The sequence below is a fragment of the Falco biarmicus genome, chromosome 4 (genome assembly GCF_023638135.1).
Source record: "Falco biarmicus isolate bFalBia1 chromosome 4, bFalBia1.pri, whole genome shotgun sequence".
NCBI lineage: Eukaryota > Metazoa > Chordata > Aves > Falconiformes > Falconidae > Falco > Falco biarmicus.
This window is the reverse complement of record NC_079291.1, coordinates 69,487,898-69,506,893: the sequence shown is the minus strand read 5'-3', so window position 1 is coordinate 69,506,893 and position 18,996 is coordinate 69,487,898. Positions and strand designations below refer to the sequence as shown.

The 18,996-nt window shown below is 37.6% G+C and overlaps 1 protein-coding gene across 4 annotated transcripts in view; it reads left to right on the top strand.

Moving 5' to 3' along the window:
* Positions 1-166: 166 nt before the first annotated feature.
* Positions 167-18,996, top strand: part of PARN (poly(A)-specific ribonuclease) — a 60,360-nt gene continuing 41,530 nt past the window's right edge. Inside the window, exons 1-18 of one of the 4 annotated variants that reach the window (XM_056335485.1) lie at positions 167-280; positions 638-715; positions 1,575-1,654; positions 3,491-3,558; positions 3,653-3,734; positions 4,478-4,538; positions 5,231-5,396; positions 5,595-5,660; positions 6,416-6,454; positions 8,305-8,347; positions 8,997-9,077; positions 11,201-11,257; positions 12,331-12,408; positions 13,540-13,583; positions 14,071-14,113; positions 15,843-15,918; positions 18,132-18,242; positions 18,326-18,395. In XM_056335485.1, the coding sequence (XP_056191460.1) occupies positions 262-280; positions 638-715; positions 1,575-1,654; positions 3,491-3,558; positions 3,653-3,734; positions 4,478-4,538; positions 5,231-5,396; positions 5,595-5,660; positions 6,416-6,454; positions 8,305-8,347; positions 8,997-9,077; positions 11,201-11,257; positions 12,331-12,408; positions 13,540-13,583; positions 14,071-14,113; positions 15,843-15,918; positions 18,132-18,242; positions 18,326-18,395 (1,262 nt within the window). In that variant the 5' untranslated portion in view covers positions 167-261. Of the gene's footprint in view, positions 285-637; positions 716-1,574; positions 1,655-3,490; positions 3,559-3,652; positions 3,735-4,477; positions 4,539-5,230; positions 5,397-5,594; positions 5,661-6,415; positions 6,455-8,304; positions 8,348-8,996; positions 9,078-11,200; positions 11,258-12,330; positions 12,409-13,539; positions 13,584-14,070; positions 14,114-15,842; positions 15,919-18,131; positions 18,243-18,325; positions 18,396-18,996 lie in introns of all 4 variants that reach the window. The other 3 variants (XM_056335486.1, XM_056335490.1, XM_056335489.1) reach the window with 3 other exon arrangements.

Genomic DNA, 18,996 nt, shown 5'->3' with positions numbered 1-18,996 from the left:
CGACAATGGCGCCGGCGCGCCCGCACGGCGGGCCCAGGGCCGCCCTCAGGCCGCCGACAGCCACCGCGCCACGAGACACCACCCCGGAAGAAAATGGCGGCCGCCCCACCCGGCGCTCACGTGGGCGCTTACGTGCAGCGGGGCGGTTTCCGGAAGCGCGCGGCGGCGGCGGTGGCGGGCGGGGCTGGGCCGGGCCGGGCTGGGCCAGGCCGGGCCGAGCCAAGCCAAGGCGAGCGGCGGCCGGGCTGGTGCGGGCGCGGGATGGAGGTGATCAGAAGCAGTGAGTGAGCAGCCACCCTTGCACGCCCTTGCTCGGTTCACATCTCACGGCCGGCGGCGGGAGGATTCGAGCTGGCGGCGCAGAGGGTGTCCCTGGGCCCCGGCATCCCTTCCCTGGGCTGGCGGTGGGGTCCGGCCTCAGCCTCTCTTTCAGGGCGAAGAGGGTCCCAGTTGCTCCCCTCGCCCCTGAGGGCGGCGGGCGGGCCTCCGGCCGCGCCCCGGGGGTGAGGCAGCGGCGGGCGGGCCAGGGGGCGGCAGGCCCCGCCGGCCTCACCGGCCCCCCAGCCCGCCTGGGGGGCGACGGGCTGCCTAGGCAGTCGGTAGTAGTCTCAGGTGTGTTTTCCCCCTTTACCCGCAGATTTTAAGGATAACCTAAGCAAAGTCTACGAAGCTATTGAAGAGTCGGACTTCCTGGCCATTGATGGGGAGTTTTCAGGTACAGTCACGCCTGTGTTGTGCTGGATACCTGTCTGGGGCCCTGGTTTGCGCATGTAACGTATCTCGGTATTACTTTGAAAAAGATAAAGCTAAGGCTACCACAACATGAAACCACTTACTATACGTGTGATAGAAAGGCTTTGGTCAAATAAAGATATATGTCATACTCATGCTGCTTCTAGGCTCTCCCCACAGTAATCTTTTAATGTGTTAATTGCTTTCTGGCTGCAGCTCAGGAAAAAAATAATGAAGATTTTATGTGTGTGTCATAAATTCAAGAGATTGGGATAAATTAGGGGGGACCTGCAAGTTTTTGGACAGGGAAAGGCAGCAGTAAGAACTTTTATGTTTGTAAAACCCAGAGGGTCTATGCATCAGAGAGGTGTCTTAATGATTTGGGATACACGGCTCAGTCAACCATGAAACATAAATGTGATCAAGATGGGGTTTTGTTTGCAGTACTTTTGGAAATATGGTTGTTCTTAAGTATTGCTTAAGATGACTAAGTCATTCAATGCATTTACGAACAACACTCTTCCCATTTTTCATCTGGCTTTCATCCTGCTTTGTGCTGTAAAGGCCCATCAACATTATCTTGCTGGTAGGTCTTTTCATGTCACTATCATGTTGAACAGGAACCAGAGCAGCAGAGAGTTACTGCTAGAACACTACCATGGAACTGGTTAGCTTTTATGCTAACATGCGTACTTTTATGCAGCAGAAAATCTTTCTCAACTGAAATAATCTAAACATGTACGTTTAAGTGAAAACATTTTTCTTAAATTACAATTGTTGCATTTCTTTGCTGTGGCTAATTTTGAAAAGCTTACTCAAAGCAAACTGTTCTGCTTTTTCAGGAATCAGTGATGGGCCTTCAGTTAGTGCATTAACCAATGGCTTTGACACTCCAGAAGAAAGGTATCAGAAACTTAAAAAGGTAAAGTGTTTACCTTGACTAAAATGAAAATACTAGGAAGAAAGTTAGAGCTCCATAGTTCAGAGTGGATACAATGTTGGGAAACGTGACAGAGGTCTGTATGGTCAAGTTACCTAGAGCAGATGAGGATTGCTTGTTTCGTTGTCTCTACTAACACAAGAACTGGGGAGTGTTGCATTAAACTTGCAGAAGTCATGGTCAGAACAGACAGACAAACTTGATTCATCATGCAGGGCCTAATAGGTGTGTCAAACTTGTTAAAGGATGTTAAGAGTGTTAAAATTTAGCAGTTCAAGGAAGGACTTGGTAGGAGAAATTCAGCAACAGACAAACTGCATCAGGACTAGAGTCCTTCACAAACTACCTCCCTCTGCCAGCATGTACTGTTCGTAACAAAACTTAAATGCCAGCTGCCACCACTTCTGCCTCTGGAACACACACCAAAAAAAAGTGCTGGATAGTGCAGAAAGAGTTTTGAAAAACAGCCAAATGACCACAGGAGACGACATATGGTGTGTGAAGGTCAAAAGGTCAAAACTGTGATGTTTTGGATTGTGAGTTTGGTGTTTTTGTTGTGTGGTTGGTTTTTTTTTTTTTACCAAAAGAGAAAGGAATCAGAAAGAGAAATGCTAAGCATCTCAGCGCATGCTGTTTCCTGAAGTGTCCAAGGTGTCAATAAACACTCTTTACTAATAGTCTGTGAAGAGATATTGCAGGATGAGGGTATTCCTAGTTAGTGCTCCTGCGGGGAAATTAGGACAACAAATGGCAAAACCTGAGGTGGCTTTAACTTAAAAAAAACAACAACCAAAAAGCATAAAACTCCCAACCCCCAAACACTAAAGGAGACAGTAAAAGTAGAGACTAGTCTGCAGAGCATCCAGGAGGCTGGAGGATGCCATATTCTCTTCACCTGGCTGAAAATGAGCTTTTGAATGCTTCAGGGTAGCTGACAATTCAGCTCTGCAGGCACGGTCAAGTCTCTGTTGCTCAGTGTAAGAAGAGGTCTGGTGTATTGGAAGCAGCCTGAAATTCCTTGTTGTCACATTCTTAAGACTTAACTCTTACCAGCTAATAAATTAACTTGGTTATTGATATTTTTGATCTTTATACTTAAAGATAAGAGGATGAATTTTGTACTTCCTGTTGTCACCCATTATTTTTTCCCTATGATAGAATTGAATAATTCTAAGTGTTCTTTGTGTTTAAAATGAGTGTTTGACCCTCAGGAGGAACGAGTCTTTCAGTGAGACTGCAATACTTATTTTCTTGTACACTTGCAGTGGTGTTAAAAACCTTTCCAATACTGATTCAACAATACTAGAGGGGATGATGATAAAGTGCCTGGTGACTATGCTGGTACATCTATCATGTTATCCACTGTTAGCCACGTTGATTAGAAGAATACTAAATGTGTTGTTACATACATTTGAAAACTATATTCAGCCAGTGTCCCTCACAGCCTGCTCCCACAGTATGGGGATTGTAAATGAACGTTGAGAAGGAGGCTGACAGCTGCTTTAGATGCAGCATCTTGTGTGTGTGTGTGAGCAACAAGTGGAGAGAGATGAGACTTCCCTCAGTTCTTGTCAGTTTATGAAATGGAAGTGCATACTACAAATCATCTTTGGGCAATAGTAAGATGATCAAATGGGGATGAGAACTAGTTGAAAGACTCTGGTGTATTTGCTTCAAAATTACCAACAGAACAAACATTGGTTAGAAGATTCAGATTTGCTTAATTTTGAAATGGAGAGAAATCATATTTATGCACCTGGATTATCTTTAAATGTGCACAATTTTTATTCTCATGCAAAGTTTTCCTTTCCTTTGCAGCATTCTATGGATTTTCTGCTCTTTCAGTTTGGCCTTTGCACTTTTAAATATGATCATACAGAAGAAAAGTATGTTATTTTCTTATTCCTTGCTTTGTTAATTGAGGAATTTATGAAGTAATATTGATAAGCTGTATTGACATGCAACTCATCTTTTTCACAGGTATATAATGAAGTCATTTAATTTCTATATTTTCCCAAAACCCTTTAACAGAAGTTCACCAGATGTCAAATTTGTCTGTCAGGTTAGTAGAAAAACAAGTCTGATTTTGTTTGGTTATGGTATACCTGCAGCAAACTTCTAAAATACTTCCAGGCAAACTCTACATCGTTGTAGAGGGAGAACTGGTTGGTTCTTTTAACCTTTTAAAAGGCGAAAAACATAACTTTCTGGTTTGTGGATTTTTTAAATAAATAAGCATCCATTTAGTAGCAATCCCTAAAAATGAGCTTTATGGGAATATCTTTGACTTCAGTATTTTAGTCTTGTCACAGATTATTGTGTGGTTTCTGGAACTGGAGATAATGTTCCAAACCTGGCAAGATGATTCTATACATAACCTGCCCTCCCCACCACACCCCACCTCTTGTCTGACTTCCTGCTCGCTTGCTTGTTCTGTTTGGTGCTTTATTTCCATCTGCCTGTCTCACTTTCACTGCTTCCCAGGCTATTGCTAGCATTTTTCTGATCTCGGACTTGTTCTCCTGTAGCATGTTTTGCTTTCTTTAGCTTCCTCTCTTCACATAGCTCATTCTTTCATCTTTATGCTGTTTAGTGTATTTATTGTTCTTGTACTTTAGGAAAGTTGAAAGTAAATAACAAGAATAGTATAGCCTAAACTCTGTGTGGCTTCTTTAGGGTCACAAACTTGGTTGTTCTTGACTTTGGACTTTGTATACTGTCTTAAAAAGTGTAAAAATAACTGAGTTGATCTTTTTATGCCACAGATACTCTTGTCACTTGTAAAGCTATTTTCTTTTATTGCAGAGTTCAAGTATAGATTTTTTAGCAAACCAAGGATTTGATTTTAATAAAGTGTTTCGCAATGGTGAGTTTTTGTGGTTTTTTTCGTTCTTTCAATGTCAAGAAGAAAAAGGCAGTCATTTGTGTTACTACCTTAACACATAATGAAGTTCTTAAATTTTTTCTTAGCCGATCTACTGTTGTGCTGATAGTTACTCTTTTTCAAAAAACTCATTGTATAGATTCAACAGAATAGAATTCATATTTAGATAAGTGCTTTGTTGTTTGGGTTTTTTTGGTGGCTAAACATAAGTAGATAGAGTAACAAGTTATGTAGCTGTGTAATGGACCAGTAGCAACATTTCAGAAAATATATCTGTGCATTGTAGTAGGTGCTGCTGCAGTTTATTATTTAAGTGATGCAGATATCAAGGAAGAGGAGTACTAAATATTTTTGTGATTGTAATCTACAGCTCTGCAGTCCTCAGACTTGGGCCTTGTGCAGATGAGGCATATAGCTCTTCAAAGAGTCCAGTGGTACCAGCTAATTGGCATATGCTAGAAGGAAGCCTGCATAGACACAGATAAAGAATGGGGTCTTGAACAAATGACTGGAAGGGAAGGATATGTTTTAAGCCTTCAGGGGTGTAATACTGGCAAATGCTTAGTTAGTAATAAGTCTTAGCTAAATCATACATCCCTAATTTATCTCTAATTATGATGAGCTTTTAAATGTGTTCTGCTGTTCTGTTTGTTTGTTTTGTTTGTTTTTTTAAGGAATTCCATATTTAAATCAGGAAGAAGAAAGACAGCTAAGGGAACAGTATGATGAAAAACGTTCTCAGGCCAATGGTGCAGGATCTCTGTCATACATTTCTCCTAATGCCACAAAGTGTCCTGTAACAATTCCTGAAGATCAGAAAAAATTCATTGAGAAAATAGTGTAAGTAAACTTGTTTAATATGCTGTGATGTTGTTGAAACTAAAACATAAACAGTAGCGACATGTATGATGAAGCTATTTTTATTACTTCACTAGCTGTGCAAGAGTTTTCTTTGTGCTTTCTTGTCTTTTGGGGAGAGCTGTAAACATCATAAAAAGGGAACAGTAGACATACAAGCAAATAATCTGTTTCTTCCAGGGAACAGATAGAAGACTTACTAAAGAATGAAGAAAATGAAAGTTTGGAACTGGAGCCGTGTACGGGGTCAGTTTCTGAAATTACGTATCTTCTAAAATAAATATTATTTTGGCCGTGTAAAATTACATGAGTGACAAGGAAGAACAGTATCTTTACGTGGGTTAACTTGAGCAAATTCTACATTTGGCTGATCTCTTAAGGTTGAGAAAACGTAGCAATTTATATGGATATCATACTCTGCTTGCATCTAGTGACAACATACTTAAGTATAGCAAAGGAGTGTCTTGCATATGTGAGCCTCTTGCTATTGCTGAGGTGCTCCATAAGCCTTGGATGTGCATTTTATAAACATGTTTCTCAAATCTATTGAGCTGTTGGTTATTCATAGTTGACACTGCGTATTGAAACTTGTTTTGGCGGGTCTCCTTCCCTAAGTCAGTTTAGCTTTGGAATCCAGGTCTTTAGAGAGTACGGTTGTTTTAAAAATAATTAAAAAATTGCATTTGGAAATACTAGAATATTGTGAAGCTGGGGGTAAGGTAACATCGCTGTATCTGTATTTAGTAATCATGACTACAGAATATTTGCTTTTGAGAAGATAGGTGGATAACTGTACAAAATGATGCAAATGCCTTTACAGCTTGGCAACTGAACATCAGGGTTCAGTAAAACCCTTCCAAGCCTATAGGTACTGGTAGCAGTGACTTAGGCTTTAAAAATCTTTATACAAATGAACATGGAGCCAGCTTTAACTGAGCATTATTGCTTTGAAACACTTTTATAAGAGGAGTATTAGTAACACAATTTTCTTTTGATTTTAGATTTCAGAGGAAATTAATTTATCAGACCTTGAGCTGGAAGTAAGTTACTGGTAATATTGCCTTACTGTATTTTTGTTAGTATTTCTGATAAGAAATCTGGGTAAGATCTGAACTACTTAACTCAGAGGCGATTCATTTAGATTTTTTTCCTTTGAGAGAAGACTTTTATGATGTTCTGAAGATAAATTGCATTAAATAAGTTTGTGATGATTCATCTGAATATTTTAAAGCTTAGTATTTTATCATTCTGATCTAAAATCTGTGAATAGAACAGCACAACCTAGAATTACGTGTCAAATGCAACTTGACAGGTTTTTAGTGAACAGAAGGTACATGTGCTTATATAGATTGTGGGCTTTACTTGAAAAACTACTAGTTCTGTAGTAGGTACTGGTATGTTTGTAGTTTTCTGTTAGATGCCGAGGATAAGCATTTCTGATGACTTAAAAATCCTAATTTTAGTAGTAATTCTCTTCTCCTTTCTTGGCTTTATTCCTCATCTTTGCCTAAATATATCCCCTAAGGCCTTAGGAGAAACTGTAAGGCTGTAGAGATTTTCATTATTCTGACTGTACTAGTAAAATGTGGAAAATTTTTTTTGTAAATCTAGTTAATTCAATGTTGCAACAGTATCTGGCACTTTGCTGCTTACACTGAAAGTGGATAAAATAAAGCTTTCTATAAAATGGAATCTCAAGAAGTGAGCTTGAGAGCTAATCTGAAAAAAGAGGTGTGTTTTCAGGAATTTTTCTGTATGAAATTTTTAATGTAGTGGTAGAATATCTATAGCTTCCGGTAGCACATAGTGTTTTGTTTGTCAGATACTTTTTCTTGCATCTTCTCTCAGTGGATGGAAGAGTGTGTTCATGAACTGTATTTATTTTAATATTCAGCTGTGTGTATACAGCTGTGTACATTGCGTGTGTTTATTGGCAAGAGAAAGCAAAGTTGTGAAGTTAGCATGGAGATAATGAAAGCAGAAAACTCTGGAGTTACTGATTGCCCTTGTGTCCTGAACTCTTCACAGGTAATTTTCTCCATTGAAGAGTTCTGTTATGCAAGACTGTTTTGATGCATGCAAGGTCTGTGACATGGAACAGCTTGGAAGTGAGGTCTAGGTTCAAAATTGTGTGAGAAATCAGGGTCGAGAGGACACAATAGTATTCTAGTATGTGTTCTCTAGTACTAGTTTTAGTAGTAGCCAGAGGATGAAGGAAACATTCTGGTTCTGTGGTGGTTATATAATTGTAGTAAGTTTATTGTAATGGGAAGATCAGAGTAATACCTACTTGTTAAGCAGTGAAAGACAATATTCTTTGGCCTTGCTGTTGGTGTGAATCTGTGTGGCTCTGTGTATGGTAGTACTTTGGTAATTGAATGTGATTGTGGCAGAATGATGCAGCTGTGTAGCAGAGGTAACAACACGTATTAATATTTTCTGTTACAGCTTACTGTTAACAGGAAGGTTTGTTTATAAGAATAAGTGACATATGAAAGGCATGCAGTCACAAAGAAGCTGTGTTGTGGCTGCAAGTAAATTGGTGCTTTCTCACTCATTTTGGCTTTGTATTTCTTGAAAGCAGAGATTCTAGATTGTGAAGAAATATCTAGATGGTGCTTACTTAATATTACTAAAAGAAGTTGTTACAGGTTCCACAGCAATAGAATGTGAAGTCTCGTAAGAAAATACAGTTTCGTGCTAGCTACTGTTAAATAATGTAAGGAGGCCAATTTAGCTAGCTTATTGCTTCAAATTTTTTATTATTTTAAATTACAAAGGAACTTTTAATGGTTCTTTTGCACTTAAGACTTACAGTAATAATGAAACTTGAAATTATCAAAGCACTGTTGTGATACACTGTATTTACTTTTCATTTGTTTTGACGTAGGTATCCAAAAGGTATCCATGTTGAAACTCTGGAGTCAGATAAGGTAACAAGGCATGTTACTGCCCATAACATCTGCTGTGTTTAAATAAAATTGTATTTCTCACTTCTACCAACTCTCCTAACTTTTAGATATAACTTGTTTTATTATGCAGAATGAAAAACATTTTAAATGGAATAAAATGAACTAGTTTCTAAATGTTAAATCTGACCAGCATATGAAGTGTAAACATGTATTTGTGTGGCTTAATAGTCTTACTTTTTAGTGTCCTTTTTTTAAAAAAAATATTTTAAAATGTAGTGGATCTGAAGTTCAAGATTGGTGGAAGTAGATCTTGATCTTAGAGGAAAAATAGTAGCATCACATGTTATATCCTCACTTTCTAGCACAAATCTCTGCTTCAAAAGACACTTGAAATTCACTGTTTACAAGGAAACCCCGATAACCTTTCTTCAGTAGAAAGTAGATTTAGTAAAAGTTAGGATTGGTGGATGAATCTTATACAGCTTTCTAAAGTAGGCTTTTGGGAGTAGGTGATAAAATGGTGCTTAAAATAGAAACAGTCATGGTGGCAAGTAACTGCTGCTGAGGTGTGACTTCGTTTTTGTTACAATGTAAATATAGAGAAACTTGCAGTGGTCTTAAATATGAACTTCTCAGAGTTATTCCTCAAACTGTACATTTTTTATTTTAGAAGGAGAGATATATTGTTATTAGTAAGGTAAATGAAGAAGAACGGAAAAGAAGAGAACAGCAGAAACAAGCAAAAGAACAGGTAAATAAGTACCATTTCATTAGTTTAGGTGAAAGAGGGAGGGGGAGAATCTATGACTTCAGTCAGCTATGCAAAATTGTGTGGTAGGGTTTGGTAGTATTTCCCTTTTGTTTGGCTGTGTATGTTGTTTGAAATTGGTCCTCCAAATTCTACCAGATAACTTAGGCTTTGCAATAGATCATGAAGAGTTGCAAGACAGTCTGCAAAATTTTACAGAATGAGTAGCTGTGAAATACTGAACAAATGTTCTCAAGCAGTGAATTCCTCCTTAGGTGAATCTGCTCTATCAGAGAAGAGTGGTCTAGTAATAGGAAAGTCAATTCGCATATATTAGTGCTGTATAACAACAGTCATTGCAAAAAGTCTTGCAGAAATTCTCAAGCAAGTTTTCATGTTATTTGGATTCACAGCCTGTCCTTGGAGTAGCATTCTGTTACAAAACTTGCTTGCTCTTAGTTGTCTGAGTTAAAATGTGCTGTACAATTAATGTCATCTGATTTTTCTTGATAGAAACATGCTGCACATGACTACTGTAGTAACAAGTTGATTGGAAGGTCATGTCTGGTGTGTTCAGGCACTCTCGTTTATGGTACTTGATATTTTAACTTACTGAGTCTGATGCAAGTTTCAAGAAGTCGTAAGACTTGAGTTGTGGGAGTTCTTGATCACACTCTTGTGATTTGTGCCCACATATCACAAGATAAAGTTTCAAGATAAAGTCAATTTGGGTGGAGCAGATAACACTTGCATGCAGAATGCCTCTTAAGAGGGAAAGAGATACCTAACAGATCTCAACTAATGTGACAACTTTTTCCAAAAGGCAAGTTAGGGACAATTTGCTACTACAGCAGATTTTTCTGAAGTGGCCTTTATAGGTGTATTACTCTGACTAGTGGCGTTCAGAGCTGAACGAAAATAACAGTGAATGTTTTTATCGTATTTCACTTCTGGTTGAACAAAGACAGATAATGCAAGGGAGAAATTACTTCCTTAGACTGGAAAAAGAAAAACCTCTTCCAGAAAAAATTCTTTAAGTGAAACTAGAATGGATGCTGTAGTCAGATCCCCACAAACCAATCTAAGTTCGTTTAAAATGTGTAACTCGTATTATATAATACTGTATTTGTGTAATATTACAGTTGTATAATCTTCTTGGTTTTTTTATATAAATAGTGAAGAATGTTTCTTCCCTAGTCTCCACGTTAGCATAAAAATACAATGATTTAATAGAAATAATCAGGATTCAACCTGCTGCATTTTATAAGAATATATGTAAAAAATATGGTTGAAGATACATAGGTTGATTTTATTTTTTTGAACTGTGCAGTCTAATAGTTGTTGGACACTGTTGAAGACAGTGTAGTGATGATGAACTACAGCTGTGTTGACCTGGTTGGGGTGAAGCTAACTTCCTTTGCAGCAGCCCTTACATCGCTGTGCTTAGCATTTGTGGCTAAAAGTGTTGATACCATAACAAGTGTTTTGGCTACTGCTGAACAGCACTTGCACAGTGTCCAGGTTTTCTGTCTCTCTTCCACTCTCCCCCAAAACCAAGTAGGCTGGGGGGGGTGTGGGCAAGAGGTCGGGCGGAGGTGTCCATGGTTATGGTGTTTATCTTCCCAAGCAACCTTTAAGCATGCTAGGGCCCTGCTTCCTGGCAAGTGGCTTGACATTTGCCTGCTGATGGGAAGTGGTGAATGGATTCCTCTTTCTGCTTTGTTTGTGCATGTAGCTTTTCCTTTTCTTGCTAAACTGTCATATTGATCCATGAGGGGTTTTTGTGGTTGGTTTGTTTGGGTTTTTTTCCTTTTGTCCTCCCTGTGCCCCAGGAAAGGGGAGTGAGCAAGAGGCAAAGTGAGTGTTTGGCTTCTGGCTAGGGTCAACCTACCACAATAGCTTGTAACTTGCCCTACTTTACAGTGAAGTAGAGCTACATATAAAACTGCAATTCTGTCAGCAGTGTCCTGCTTTGATGTCATATATCTTCCAAATACTGGCATTTCCTCTGTGGTCTGTGCTTGGTTATGTTGAGAAACAGTTTGAGCCAAACTGTTATATCTGCCAGTTTGCAGTTTTGACAATATTTGTGTTTGTTTCATTAATGTTAGAATCTTTGCTTACAGGAAGAATTGAACGATGCGGTAGGATTTTCCAGAGTCATTCATGCTATTGCTAATTCTGTAAGTTAACATAATTTTTAATTACCTTCGGTTGTAAGAAAAAAAAAAAATTCAAAGAAAGAATTCCTTTGCTGTTACGTGTTGGAAGATAAGGTAAAATACAGGCTGAAGTGGTTTATCTCTTTTTTTTTCTCCTTTTCTCATAAGTCAGTGTTGCTTCCTGTTTTACAACGATTGAGTATGGTATGTTAAGTAAGCTCTTAAATTAATGACATGAACGACCTCATTATCTGTAAGAGTCAACAGTACCGATTTCTTAGGGCTCTTAAGAAGTAACTAAACTTTGAAGGGCTTTTTTTTTCTCTGTCCCCAAAAGATTATTTTTTTGTTTGGTTTTGGTTTTGTTTTTTTTATTTTTTCCCTGGCAGTTAAAGGCTTAATCTGAGAAGGTCATCTGGTTCACTTCTACGTACTTAGTTAAAATAGGCTATAGTTTTACATCTGTCCCCTTCAGCCCAATTATTTTTATGTAGTTGTTACAGCCTGCTGTGTAGAAAAATACCCAAACACACACATATTGTTTCCTCTAGCAAGTGGAGGATGCAGGGAAGCAGAAAAGGTTGTCATGTCAAATGAATCAAAGTTAACATTCAAAAAAATTCTTGTACTTTTTCAAGAAGGGACTTGCTTCTACAGCATCTGGCATGAAAGATTATGCACTGTGAGAAGCCAGATCATGCCCCTAATAACTATCATATATTTACAACAGTAAAGAATATATTGTGAGTTGTTGTACAAGTTGTAAATTAAAAGGTAGTGGACTGAGGAATCATTTGACTTAAATCTTAGATTACATTTGGAAACCAAGTTATAAGTAGCTATTCTAGCACATCTTCTCAACATTTCAAGCTGCTGCTGAAGGCTTTGATAAGTGGTTGGGAGTGGAGGAAAAAGTGGGTGCTCTGAGAGAGTGGAGAGGAGTCTGTGGGGCAGGCAGAGAGCAAATGGGGAGGTTAGATTTGTATTTGTTCCCAGCTGCCCTTGGCTGGTGCCTGGGATAGGTGCTTTTCACATATTGCTCTTGCTGCGGCCGTGGTTGGAAGTGTAACTAACATTTAACGTTCTTCTCACAGGGCAAGCTTGTTATTGGGCACAATATGCTGCTGGATGTTATGCATACTATACACCAGTTCTATTGTCCCCTACCTGATGTAAGTAATCTTCTGAGTGTTCAGAGGATGAAATAATTTGTGTTTAGTCTCGCCTCCAAACTTTCTTGTGAGTGGAAGCATATGACAGTCTATTAAGAACAACAGAAAAGTATTTTAAAAAGAGCACTTCTTCAGTGCCACTGACGTATTTTCCTAAATCTTCACGTAGAAAGCTTGGGTGGATTTATTTCTTCTCCTTTACGTTTTTAAAATGTTCAAATTAAATGTTGGAATTGAATTGTGGTTTCTGTTCATATCTCTTAGTCCCTCAGAAACTGCTTGGGTTGACTGATTACCTGCCATTGCAGGTAAATTTACCTTACTGACTTGTTAAGTTACTCGTGTGGGGCTTCAGCATTATCATGTGGCATTTTCCCCCTTGTAGTTTACAAAGTGGGAATACACATTTTCATATAATTCGGGTCAAGAGGTGGAATGTCTTGAGTAATTAGAGGGAGTGTATTTTCATGACTGCAGTAGGCCAGTCTAATGGCTCATGACTGCAATAGTCTTAACAATTAAGTAAAGCTGAGCTATGCATTAGAACCGAGGACGTTGTCTGAAGCAGCCAAAGGTCTCATTAGAAGGCTGGCTCGCATGATAGTTATATCACTTGCAGTTGTCAAGGGCTTGTGGGTATTATGGGAAAGGCTTGGTTATGAGGTGGGAGAAGGGAGTCTGGGATTTGTTCAGATGGTGTTGGGACATAAGCAGTTGTCAGTTGTTCCTGTACTTTTGACACTTGGAAGGTCTAAACCTGCAGGCAGTCAGCTGTCCACCTGGAGTGACTGTATGTATTCCATTGACGTACTAAATGCTGGGAACACTTAACTGTAACTGTTAACACAGCTGCAGTTAGATTTAGTCTAGGTTATATAATAAGATAAAGTATTGGAGGTGATAGAACACTTATGAATCACGACAAATCAGAAATAATTAGTCTGTAGTTCTGTGTAATTGCAGGTGGTATTTATGGTAATGCTGATGAATGTGTCTCTTAGGAGGTGAGAATTCAGTCACTGTATCTCAGTTTTAGAAGCTGATTGTATAGTTGTAGCTACTGCTGTTGTCCTGAGACTGATGAACAGTTAACTTATTTGGATTTTATCTTCTGGTTTTACATTAAATTAGGACCTAAGCGAGTTCAAGGAAGTAACATCATGTGTCTTTCCCCGGTAAGTCCTTAGTTCAAAATGTCAACAGCTTTAATATTGTTTTAGCAAGCTGATACTGTTTGTCCTAGCCCTGTAACCTAGCTGTTACTGGAAACAAATCTGGGAGCAAATTAGATAGTTTTTCAAGTATTCTATTCTGTATCTCCTCGTTTTCAGAAAATCAGCACTGCTGTTCTAATTCTTGGCAGAACAAGCAGTTTTGCTATCTTGTTGTTTTTGGCGTGGCGTTTGGTGTTCTGAATCTGCACTACATTTGGAACAAGACTTACTTGCTACTTATTGTTTGTATCTCTTGTTATTGCTTAGTTGCTGTCCTTTTTCACGCTGAACAAAGCCGAGGAGTGTTTTGGCTGCTCTGAGATCTGAGAGTAATTTTTCAGTAGGGTGAAATTGCTGTTACCCAGCTAATACACCAAAACATTTCTGAGGATTTGACAATGTGGACATTGTTCTGTTTCAACTCACTTATGTCTGTCTTTGTTCCTAGGCTATTGGATACTAAACTGATGGCAAGTACACAACCTTTTAAGGTAAATTTAAGATAATGTTATAGAATGATTTGAGGATATGAGTTTGCTTTAAGTGTGTATGGAAACAAATTATTATTTTGTTTAGAGAAAAATGTCTAACAATGTTTTCTGTGATGCTCCTTTTTTTGTAAAAGAATGCTTTTTCTTAAAACCCCTTATCCAAACTTACAATATATTTAGAATACAAGTTTTTACTTTTGTACAAGTGGTTTTTGTGTTTATTGCAGTTTTAAGGTAACTTGGCAGCTTTGAATTCCAAAAAACGTAACATTTTTGCTACTTAAAATGTGATTATCAGATTTTTTTATCTTGTAAATCAACACAAGACTGCATGTCTCCTCAGGAGGAAAAAAATGTTATTCATGAACAAATAGGACCTGAAAGCTGCTTGTATACTCAAAGCTTTAGAATATTGTGAATGCTGACTTAGATTTGTCTAGAAAAAGATTCTTGAACATCATCATTAGGTTCTGTTGTGGCCTGCTGTTCAGTGGGTAGTCAGCAGGAAAAAAAAATTGCAGGTTTCTTTTAAAACCTCTTGCAGCATGAATTTTATTCTTCCAGAGAATTATTGGGATAAGTGATCATACTTTCTTGCTTTCCTGTGTGCCTTTGGAATGAATGAATTAAAAACCATGCTGGTGAAGCAGCATCTATCTTTCTGCGTATGTCTCTGACTTTAGAGCATTGCATAACAGAAAATCTCATTAAAGTATACTTAGATATTTTCAGGTTTGTCTTGCATACTATTGTAGTAAAAATAAAGGCTTCTGTATTCTGAAAACTCGATCCTGCACAAGCTTTATGTTTGGTACAGTTATGTTGATATTTGTAATTTTTACAGTAGATGCTTGGAGTTTAGGCTGTTGTTGTCAAATGGTGCTTTGGGATGGCAATATAATGCATCATTTGAGCTTGTTCATTCTACTGACCTCTTGATAAGTTTTCAGACAGTAGACTTTGATCAACTGTAAACAGCTGTCTTGATTTAGAACCAAAGGAAGTTTTGTCCTTGTAAATTTCATACAACTAAGATATTGTGTGAGATTTTTTTCCCCACTTGTTACTGATTCTGCATGAATTTTCTTTGTCATACTGATTGACAATGTATATTTGATTAAGAACTTCAAGAAGTTTGGTTTGAAGATATTAATAATCTGTGTATCTTTTGGTGACATTTTTTATGTGTATATATAGATACAGTATTGCAACTCAGCAAAGCTGAAATGTAGGAGCAGCTTTCTCATTGTCAGGCTTCTTTTACTGTCTTATTACATTACTTGAAATCGGCAGTATTTACACTTACAAAACTGTTGAAGAATGTCCAGTCATCAAGCACACTTCAGTACTCGCTTTGAAAGCCTTCAACCACTATGATCGATATTTAGGATATTTTGCCTTGCTGTTTGTGCTTTCTTTTTCCCTGCCATGTAGGAACCGTGCATGGAACCTGATTCAAATAGAAATATTACTTTGGTATAATTCATCATCAAGAATTCTGAAAAGTATTAATAAATGCTTGTGACTCGTTATGTTGTAGGTGAGACAAGTTAACTTTTTAAAATATGTCTTGACAGACTTCTCTGGTGTATTAGTTTGAAATGAGGCTATATATAAATCTTTAGACAGCACAAGATGGCAGCAGTAAATACTCATTTTATCCTATTTGATTTCAGTTTCCAGGGAAAATGTGCTTGGCATTGGCAGTTAATGATGTCTTTTCTTGCAGGAGATCATTAATAATACATCCCTTGCAGAACTAGAAAAGCGTTTGAAAGAGGTTCCATTCAGCCCTCCTAAAGTTGGTACGGATTAATCAAAATGGTCTTATTTCTGAAATGTTTTCCTCTTTCAGAGGAAAGAGAGTGCTTTGATTATTTTTGTTCTTGATCTGGAATGTGAATTCATCTATTAATAGTTAGTGTTTTGATGAAAGGGACTTTAAAGGTGGACAATATACATATGTGCAGTTATATTTAGAGCTGTTGGTGGAAGTCAGTAGGAATCCTTCCACTTTATTTCAGGTAATAGAAGAATGGATGTATTCAGTGAACAGCAGTTACATCATCTTTTAATGATGGCATTTTGGTTTTTAGGTTGAATTTTGATGACTAACCTGAAATTGTTTTAAAACAGTTTCATTTGGTGTTACTGTCCTTCACATCAAAGCTGGAGCATTCTAATAGGCCCTTGGACAGAACCAAGGAAGCGTACACAGTAGTGATTAGTCAGGTGTGTTTTAGAAATTTATTAAAATTCCTTTAGAGCTTTCTATGCTTTGAGGTAAATGAAAGGATGTTTAATCAAAGGGCAAGCTTATCTCAAGGTTCTGGAATTTTTCTTAAGCTGCTGATTTAGAAAAGGGAGGGCAATACTGAACAGTAGAGTATTTTGGAAGGGGAAGACTCAATGCATAATCAAAACCAAGGTAAGTGATGCTTTTTTATATTGCTGAATGCGCAGAGCAGATTTACTTAAGCTGTAGTAACGAGAGATAATAAGATGGATAATCTACAATCTTCCTGGACCATAAGCAGGAGCTGTTGGTGCCTAGACCCTAAGTAGTATCATGAATATGGAGTGTACAATAATTGCATGCAGACCTTGTACTGGCGTAGCCTCTGTCACTTTTTCTCAGGTTGTAACATAATTTTGCAGCTGTCCAGTACTATTTTGGGTGATGTAATATAAAATAAGAATCTTACTGTATTTTTTTCTTGAGCAAAATATGACCTTTATTGTTAACTGACTCAGAAGTGTTAATATTTAATCAGGGATAATTAATGTGGTTCAGAACATCCAAAGCAAAGCATGTTTTAACTGTTAATTTATGTTTTCTTTTGGATATGTAACTATTAAAAAAAAAATAATCAAGCACTAAGGAACGTCCTTTTCGGCTCAGCCAGTATAGCTTAACATTGTTTGTCTAATCTCGGACAACTTAATTTTTTAAATAAACATTACAAGGACTCATCTGGAAAAAGGCCTGATGTTTCTACTCTAGTTCTATATACAAAATTTGGATTCAGGTTTCTTATTACAAAATACAAATATATCTGCTTACATATTTATATTGTGTAAGTTACGCTGCTAGTATGTTTGTATCAATATTTTAAATTCGGGTATGTTTAATTATTGTTTTAGCTTCTTTTGATAGGTTGAATGCAACAAATTAAACAGAATTACAGAATTCATGTTTCAGTATGTACCTTAATGTGAGGTTCATGATTCTGGCTTTTTAAACAGTTAACTTTATTCTTCCAGTTCTATTCTCAGTATAACTCATAGGGGGAAATAAGCCAGCTTTTTAGAAGTTGAGAAGCTAGACAAAGGGGTGAAACAACTTCAGTGCTGGGAGTGGGAAAAAATTAAATGACAAAGAAGAAAGTGTGATATGCACATATTTCTCTGTTGCTGAGATAGGGTACTTCCAGACACTTCTCTTCAGAAAAGTACCTGTTAAGGTTTCCACTTTCAGAAGTGATTCAAGGGATACTTCTCCAGCTTTTCACAGAAACACCAAATGTGACTGTCAATAAAGTCATCAATAAAGAATTCTTTAAACACTTAGTTCCATCTTCATCATTTAAATAACTCAAAATCTGATCACACGTCAATCTGATGGTTAGCAAGCAGGTTAATATTCAAGTTTTCAATTGACCTGAATGTCTTATTTTTTTAAATGCAAGACAGTCAAGAAAAAAACAAGCTGTGTGGGGAATCCTGCTGTCATTGTATTAGAATTAATACTCCATTTTGGCTAAGTACGTCTGTGAATGGATAGTTTTTTAGTAGAAAGAAGTTTCTACCCTAGGAGCCTATTCTTTTTGAAAAATAAAATCCCAAACTGGGCTTTTTTCAAACTTCTGAGATTTCAGAACTTCTGAATTTTCAGAAAATCATATAAATTAACCAAATTATGTTTGGCTGTGACAAAATAAGCATGTGGGTAGAGCATAGACATCTGCCTTTAACTTTCGTGATAATGTGTTTACAAATATTTTTTTTTTCTCCTCAGAAAGTGCAGAAGGGTTTCCAAGTTATGATACAGCTTCTGAACAACTTCATGAAGCAGGATATGATGCTTACATTACTGGACTGTGCTTCATCTCTATGGCTAATTTCCTAGGTATCTACGTAGTCTTTTTCAAACCTTCTCTTTAGTGTGCTGTCTGTAGCTGCTATGTACTGAATTTCTTCTTCGTTCATCAGGTTCATTCCTCAGTCCTCCGAAAAACCATGTGTCTGCTAGATCAAAACTCATTGAACCTTTTTTTAACAAGTAAGTAGCTGTCAAATTAGAAGACCTGCTAAAACGTGGAAATAAGACACGAGCCTTAGAATATGTATCTCTAGCCTCAGAATCAATGGCTAACTGCATTTTTCCTTACACTTCAGTTTTGATTGGCTTTCTGGTTCACACTAGTAACACTGCAGAGAGGCCGGAGGTTGTAAAGTGAATACCTTTTGTTTTGAAGAGAATGGTTTACTTTATGCCAACCTGTAAAAGGACACTTAAAAGAATACCTGGACTGCTTTAAATGGCCTTGTCCATGCCAGTGTTGAGAATATGTTTACAATTTGGAAAATTGTCTCTGGAGTAATCTCTGGGAGTAGTGGAACTGAAGAAAAACTGGTCAGGTATTCTTTATGTTGTAGGACGCTGTCAGAAACTGGTGATAGTTAAAACCGAGCACACTAAAATGTCTGGAAAAACTAAAATATACCTACTGTAATACTGATCCAAATAACGCAAAGCTATTGTATTAACATTATCAGGTAACCCATTTTTAAGAAGGTATAATAAACACATATGATGAGTAGTTTACGGGATGATGCTATGATCAGTATTTTGCTTTTTGAACTGGATCTTCATGCAAAAT